Genomic DNA, 8,754 nt, shown 5'->3' with positions numbered 1-8,754 from the left:
AATCTTGCATTGTCGAGCAAGTGATGGATTTTTTTTCAAAAATATGCCATAAATAACGTAAAAAAGAAATGTATTGGGATTAACCTAGCGACATCTACAAGACGTAGATATATACGGATCGACTCGCAATTCGGTTTCCTGCAATGTCGGTTAATAACGTTCCGCCACCTTGCGACCAAGAGCTCAAATTGTTAAGGAACGCAGGAGACGGAAACGGACGTTACTTGGAGCATTTTATTCATATCTTAATCATGACTCGAGAGTAATACGAAGAAACAAATTTACGCAATCAATAACAACAACTGTATTTAAAAAATTGACTTGAAGTAACTACAATGTGACAATACTATATAAAAATTCGAGAATCGGATGAATATAATCTATGTACAAGGATACAAAATGAATGTGGTAAAGTAGAAAAATATAAAATAATAAATTCAAATCAAAAAACGAGTTAAGAAAATGGTCAGGAATGTTAGACAAAGGAAAAACTTTTTAACAAATAAGAATTGACCCAACAAGAAATCCGTGTAGCAGAAAAATGATTATCAAATAGTTAAATATAATATCCGCTAAGGTCTAAATTATATGTCTTGAAACGACCGCGATAAGTACGCAATAATTTAAAGATCTATGTAGGAAAAACTTTAAAATCCAAAAATCTTTTAGTTTATATACCTAAATTGGTCAGCTGAAACTAAAATTCAGTTTATTTTTTGCAGTAGTAGAAATTTTATTAAAATTAAATGCTTCGGTTTGGTGAAATTTCAATATTTTCAAAAAGCCTATCTTAAACAATTAACTAACTCCTGCATCTTTTCCATAATTATCGAAACAATCGTTAAAAAGTTGAGCGTTGCATCTTATGTTACATCAATTTGGCACAGCTTGGCGTATGACATATTTTTTTCAACCCGGCATAGAATGTAAAAAAATTAAACCGATATCACTCTTTGAGTGTGGCAGTGGTGTTTTTAGCCTTTCAAACGTTATCATTCGCGTTACATTCAAAGCTCGACAACGCATGTAAAACTTCTTATTCTCCAAATAACTCCTTCGGTTCTCCTTCAGGCCTCCTGAATCTCACCCTTGAAGCCAGGAGCATGATGGAAATCGTGCCTGGATAATTTGTGTGCCAAGTCCTGCAGCACATCTCTAAATATCAATGAATCCAGGTTTTCGCCGAGCATGTAAAAAAGAAACCAATCCCCCATTTTACTTCTTCGCACTATGGTCTCTATGACGTCCCGCCTTACCAATCGGTACCTCATTCGTAACAAGTAAACCCGCATCCGCGGTGAAAAAATGATAATCACTCTATAGATCACCGTCAGCAATGTTAAAATTGCTAGGATTATGAACCAAAACCACAAGAAGATGTAAATTTTTTCGTTGACTACGTTGAGGGGTAGGATGCAGAGGGCGTCGTGTTTTTCTTCGTCGCCGGAAACGCCGTACTTTCGGAAAGTGCATTTGGTCATCCGCGGAAAAATCTGGATCATCGGGTCTATCCGGTCCTCTTGATCTGTGTTGATGAACGCGATTACCTCGAAACCGAACATCAGGAACGCTCCGTCGAAGAATCTGTTCATCAGAAACATTTGCCCTGGAACATATAAAATTGTGAAATATTGCGGATCACGAAAATCAAGGGATTTATGCCATTATTTATTTGTGGTCTCTTTTATTATTAATAAATTTGTTTTAATTTTGTTAATGTTGTGACCCAGCAGAAATAGAGTTAGAGTGATTCACATAAAGTTTTCATCCCATATTTGAATAAAAAATGTTTAATTTTTTTAAATAATTAGATACATACGAGGTTAGCGCCAAAATTTCACGGCCTGACATAGATGCAGCTCCAGTATCCCGATAATACTTTGTCTTCTTTTAAATATATATCTTAGTAAGCTGTGAAAACAAAAATTGAAGTTTTGTGTCTAATAGTCTTTTATTATTATTGAGTATAGAGCAGTCATAAAGTTTTTGACAAAAGAAGGGTTAGCACCTAAAATTATTAAAGAAAGGTTGGATGGTGTGTACGGCCAAAGTTCTCCTTCGTATTCTGTAGTGAAAGAATGGGCAAAACGTTTTCGAATGGGGCAGGAGTCCCTTGAAAATGATTCAAGAACTGGTCGACCAGTGGAGGTCATAACTGAAGATATTGTTGCGATTGTGGAAGAGGTGGTATTGAGTGATCGACGTTTAAAGGTCAAGGAAATCTCAGAAATTACTAAGCTTTCTTATACAAGTGTTCGTCGAATCCTGCATGATCATTTAGGTATGCATAAGGTTAGTGCAAGATGCGTTCCTATAAACTTTTCGGCTATTCAAAAACAACGTCGTGTCGAGCGTGCGCGATCTTTTTTGGAACTCTGTGGGTCGGAAGCCTGTGATAGAAACTATTGTGACGGGAGATGAAACTATGGTTCTCTATTATGACCTTCAATCGAAAAAAGAATCAATGGAGTGACGTCGTAAGGGTGAAGCACCTCCAAGAAAATTCAGAGTCTGCCAGTCAATAGAAAAGGTGATGGCCACGATATTTTGGGATTGTGAAGGAATTCTTTTGATAGATTTTAAAGAAACTAATACCACTGTCAATGGTAAATATTACCCAATATTATTACATAGACTGCGAGACTGCATACGTGTAAAACGTGTAGGAAAACTGACCAGAGGCGTGCGTCTTTTGCACGATAATGCACCTGTCCATACTGCTGGTGTTGCACAAGCTGCCATTTTTGAGTGTACGTTCCAACAGATAGATCATCCTCCCTATAGTCCAGATATAACCCCCAGCGACTGTTATTTGTTTGGATATTTGAAAAAGGACTTACATGGACGGCGGTTTAACAACGAAGTTGAGTTAAAAGAGGCTGCTTTAGCTAATTTGGCAGACAAACCAAAAGAATGTTTTTTAAGGGGATCGAGTTGTTAATAAAGAGATGTGATAAGTGCACTGAAATTAAGGGGGATTATATTGAAAAATAATAAAAAATTGTTACTCTACTTTGTTTCTTTCATATTCAGGCCAGGAAATTTTGGCGCTGCCTTCGTATGAACAATATTGCAACTTGTCTTAAATGTCTTAAACTTGGCCCTTTTGACTTCCCTCTGAAAGAATTTTATTTGAAGTTACAACGGTTACAAAAAGTTGAGATTTAGACCTAAAGTTTCTCATTTCTAATAGTCAGGTTTATAAACTTTATGAGCAAAATATGTCTCCAAAATAAATTAAATTTGTATTTATTTTACTTATCGTCTGGAAAATGACACTTGCAAGTCAGAGAAGATCGAGAAAACTAGAGGAATTCTAATATTTCAAGTTGCTGAGGACCCCGTAGGAAAATATTGCACAAATATGACGTTACATGGAAAGAACAGCGACAATAGTACATAATATTTATTTAACAATCGACAAGCACAAATGACATTTCATACACACAAAATGACACATTAACTTTCAGGAAGGAGTTTTGTTTAACAAGAATCGGGATTAACAACATTGATTAATTTGTCAACGCCTTTACTTCTTTCTCTGTTGAAATTTTATTAAGTGCATATTGTGATCCAGGAAAAGTAAAATTGTTATAAAGTTTACAAAATATCTATCCCCACAAGACTGGGGACACTATTCATAGGTACCTATAATTTTAATGGAGGATAGAGTTCCGCTTTTGTTTGTTTAAACCTCCGGTTTCTAGACATTTTATGAACGTCTTGTCTTCTTTAAATGATGTAATGTCATTGATAGGAGACACTGCACCACAAGCTATGAAACAATCGTTCTAATTCGTGGGTTGTGCTGCGATTTCTCATTACTGGAAAAAATTTATGAGTAGATTCGGAATATCTGGGACAGGCCAAAATAATTCCCTTGGGATGTAAACTATTGGGTCTGTTAGAAATGCGAATCTTGCTTTGAGCTATAAACAGTGGTTTATTTCGCTATAGTTTTATTCTTGCATTACGCCTGGGGATAAAATCAGATTGTATTGCGGGGAAGGGAGCAGAACTTGTGTTATTTTAGTTTTTGGCTTGATATCGATTTTTTTGTGGGATTTTGTTTGATACCCTTTCGAAAGTCGGACATTTTGCATGCAATTAAAATATATCCAATATACTTTAGTTTCGCTTAGAAAATGTTAATAAAAAAATGAAACTTCCACATATATAAGCAAGTACAGAGTAAAATACGAGCCAGTTTCCGTCCAGCTCTGAAGAAGCCAACAGGATGATTGGCGAAACGTTAGCAAGTTCGACTAAATGAATCCAGAAGTTTTATTTAAGCTAAGCATAAATTTATATATATTCAACCCCCCCCCCCCTTCAGGTATTCAAAATAATGCTATTACCAGCCGACTCCATGATTCAAAACATTTTAAACTCCAAGTACTGCACTTAAACGGTAGCAAGGGATCGTTACTATCGTAATGACATGAATGTCTTCGTTAAAAATGTACCGCTATCCATTAAAATTAGTGTAAAATTTCTATTACTATTATTTTATACTTAGAATCAGCTCATTGGTAATAGACGTTAACATAAACTGTCGGAAAGCCCACAGTGCCTCCAGACTTCGAACCATTAAATTTTGTTTTATTAGTCACTAAAATACCCAGATTTGCGTACAGCGAATGGCTAAATATATATTTGAGCTTTTAACTAAAAACAATCCATCAAGTTCGCAACTGTTTGCAAATTTCATAATATTTATTTTATTGGAGCGAATATCATAATATATTAATTACATAAATCATCAACGATAACATGTCGATTAAATATATTTGTTTATGTTTGATATATCGGGCCGAATTATTTGTATATAAAGTGCCAAAAGGAAATAAACTTATTAGTTCTCAGTAATCTTGAATCCAACCTACCAACCACGTTTATCAGGGCCAGTACTTCACAGAAGTAGTAGCGGTAGGCCCACCAGTTATGATACCGGAGGTTCTCCCACAGATAATCGATCATCAGTTTCTTCTTTTGCTTCTTCTCGATTTCAGAACATACGGCAACGTCAAGGTCCATCATAAGGGCGCAGATTTTTCCGCCCTCCCACGACTTCCATAGCCATCTCGGAGTGTAGAACAATATCGCCTGCAAAAAGTTAAATATTGTAAATACACTTTATTATTTAATTGTTGTTTTGTTTTATACTGTGTGGTTCTATATTTGTAACTGTTTAGTTTGTGTGTCATTGAGAAAAAGTGAAACTAAGCTCCAAAAAAAAGGCAATAAAATGCCTGAGGCGTTTTTTTCTTTTCCTTCAATGTCCTTCAGTTACTTTTTAGCTTCACTATTTGTGTAGAGTTTTTGTTGTTTGTTTTTTGTTTAGTTTTCATTGGAAGAGAAAATATGAACATAAAGCTCCGTTGTTATAATCCCGCTTATACATGGTACATATTGTAGGTATGTACTTAGTTGAACTGAACTGAATTAAAACGTCTTTTATTGATATATAAGAAACAAATAGAATACAGCGAATAACTGACAATCTTTTAGGTATAACTATTTACTTTATGAAAACCTCAAAATAAATTCCTAATATAATATAACTTCTTATATAATTAATTGAGGCTGTTTTGGTTAACTAACGCATTATACTAGGAATACAAGAGAATATATAGAAATAAATTGAAGCAAAACAAAGGGAATAACTACTAACAAATAATTATAATGTAGTCAAATCCGTTTCTATCATGCGGGTCCAAAAGTCACTAATTATATGAATCCGCTTCAAATTATAACCTTATCCTTTCTTTTTTTTTGATGTCATGTCTTATTTATCTTAGGAATTTTATGTGGAGGATACAATTAAACAAGGTCAGAGAAAGACTAACTTTAAAGTTTTAAAATCGATAGCAATCTTGACTATATAATTTGGCACTGGTGATTATGGTTTGGTTCCTATATCTCCAACTGAATCTATAACTCTTTTTTATTACTTTTCTCTACAGGGTTAAAACGGACCCCGAACGTTTTACGCGGAAATTATTCATCGGGTATATAAATAAAATTTCGTTTCTTTTGATCTAATTGAATCTGGCTAGCTTCAGCGCCACGTGTTTGTTGAAACAAGATACACCATTCCAGAAACATTTATAGAATAACATAGGGCCTTTGGTTCGTAGTTTGTATATGGCGCATTTGCTGGGTAAAATATTATGTAAAATTTTTGTTTACGGTAAAATCCGGAGCAAGGTTGCAGATTAATTGTTTGTTTAGGGGCCGTTAACAGATTTAATTTCCGTTTTACCTTAAGGCTAATTTTAATGGTTTGATTACGACGCGTATTTCGTTTAACGCGAAATCACTTCAAATAAAACGCATGATGCAAGTCGGATGCGATTTTGTCCAAATTAATTCTGAACGTTTAATGTATTTTCCGGATTTAGTCAGCAGTTTTCCATAATGATTTTTAATTTTCGGGATCAATTATGCTAAATATGATATATGATTGATAGGTAAATACACATCAGAAAAATTGTATCCATAATTTCGTAAGAGAGAAAAAAGTTATATTCAAAAATGCAATAATATATTAATATATTAATCAGATCTCACCAAAAAAAATTCGGCAGAGCGTTAGTTATGTGTCTGGTTATAGTTTGATACACCACCATGAATTACATCAAATAGTTCTAGGGATTGCTCTTAACATTTTTTTTTTGAACGAATTTTTTGACAAAAGCTCCTAAATTTTCTAAAAACAGTCTTATACCGTCTTTCATTTTTCCCCTGCCTTTATGGGTATTAAGATTAATTTTGAATGAAATTTCAAATAATACCTCTGTGACGGTATACATATCAAAATATACAAACAAAGGTTGAACTGAGGTGGCTTTTACTTGATGAAAATCCAATTAACAAAATAAATAACAACTAAAAGTTCAGATTTTCACGACATTATATATATATATATATATATATATATATATATATATATATATATATATATATATATATATATATATATATATATATATATATATATATATGTTTTATTTTGTAGACATTTGTTAAAAAGCCAAATTTTTTGGGAACATATTCGGCAACGTAGAAGCAATTTGAAATACGAAATAGCCAAGAAACCAATTTCAGCTTCTTTCAAAAATTGAACTGAGGTGGCTTTTACTTGATGAAAATCCTTTTAACAAAATAAATAAGAACTAAAAATTCAGATTTTCACGAAATATTCACAATTATTGTAGTCATATAATGTAAATATCTATAATTTCGAGAAAATCTGAACTTTTAGTTCTTATTTATTTTGTCAAATAAAAGTTCTTTAATTTGTTAATTTTATTCTCTTTATTTTATATTTTATGGCGATTTTCTGTTTTAAAGTAAAAACAGTTCAAAATAGTAACACTTCCAAAGAAAGAATGAATCTAGATCACCATAAAATACAGCGTATGCTGTAGAAAATTATTACCTAACTTACATTTTTATGCCGTGCCATAGAATGTTATTTTATACATCCTTTGTATATATCAACTCATATCATAGGTAATGTGATAGATCGTCATATGAGAAAGACGTACCCGAAATCCTAATTTTTAGCTAAAGTGGTTACAAAGTATGTCCATTTTCTATAAATTTTTGATCATAATATGGCAACGACATAATAAATACATTTTCAAAATTGGCCACAACCAATGACCAATTTATGTGCTTGTTGTTAATTTAGTTTCGGGAGGTTGCGACGTTGCCAATAAGTTATCACGTGGGCACAATAAGAACAGTAGCAACATATTTTTACAATCAGTTTGTTTATATATATATATATATATATATATATATATATATATATATATATATATATATATATATATATATATATATATATATATATATATATATATATATATATATACATATCTATGCAATATCTTCACACCAGAGAAAACCTCTAACTGAATCCTTAATGGTTCCCTGTAATTGAAGTATGATTTGACGTAGTCATGGACTGGTCATACATAGGACCTTCAAATGATAAAATGATATAATATCCATGAAGATTGCCAACTAGTGAGCTGATCATTTCTATTTTATTCAATCCATTGCAGAAAGTAGCATAGCGACGACATATTTCCTAAAAGAAAATTATACCTTCGAATTTTTGTTCCATTTTGAATGCATAATTTGATATCTAGTCACAAGTACCCATGTGTAAGATGACAGATTAATTTTAATCGCCAAGTTTTCTTTGTGCAACTTTCTCAAAAAACGAACATCAGTTTTTCATGGAAATAGACAACGATTTTTAGTAATTGATGCCTAAGATTGTTTTCACTGCCAACTAATACATACAACTGAACATACTAACTCAATTTGTCACATGACATGCTTTTTGTTATTTGTTATGTGCTTAGTTATTATTTATTGAAAATTATGTTAATGCAATGATTTTATAAGTGATTTATTTCCATTAAACATATAGCTTTCCTAGATGTTAGAGAAATAATAAGTAATAGACCATCCTTTGTATAGACTTTACTCATCAGAGTATTCGGAAATTATTAATAGAATACATTGTGTGTGGTGCAGAGTGTACGGAAATATTTCGAGCAAACAAAGTATCCATTACCCGACTAATACAAGAAGAAAGACCTGTTGACCCAGTATCATTAAAACTATAATCATGTTTCCGGCGAAAAAGTTAATTCGATTTTAAACTTGGACTCCTGCCCGGAATATAAATCGTATCTTACAACGTTGACACTAAACGGTAGCAATATGACA

The 8,754-nt window shown here is 32.7% G+C and overlaps 1 protein-coding gene across 3 annotated transcripts in view; it reads right to left on the bottom strand.

The window, feature by feature from the left end:
• Positions 1 to 307: 307 nt before the first annotated feature.
• Positions 308 to 8,754, bottom strand: part of LOC132701065 (innexin shaking-B) — a 28,879-nt gene continuing 20,432 nt past the window's right edge. For all 3 annotated transcript variants that reach the window (XM_060668720.1, XM_060668722.1, XM_060668723.1), the window contains 2 exons: positions 4,887 to 5,106; positions 308 to 1,606 (listed from right to left, as the gene is read on the bottom strand). In XM_060668720.1, coding sequence (XP_060524703.1) covers positions 1,068 to 1,606; positions 4,887 to 5,106 — 759 coding nt within the window. In that variant the 3' untranslated portion in view covers positions 308 to 1,067. The remainder of the gene's footprint in view (positions 1,607 to 4,886; positions 5,107 to 8,754) is intronic.

Source organism: Cylas formicarius, unplaced genomic scaffold (genome assembly GCF_029955315.1).
Source record: "Cylas formicarius isolate icCylForm1 unplaced genomic scaffold, icCylForm1.1 PGA_scaffold_4__25_contigs__length_36172078, whole genome shotgun sequence".
Lineage (NCBI taxonomy): Eukaryota > Metazoa > Arthropoda > Insecta > Coleoptera > Brentidae > Cylas > Cylas formicarius.
The sequence above is the reverse complement of the archived record's forward strand: the minus strand, read 5'-3'. Positions and strand labels throughout refer to the sequence as shown.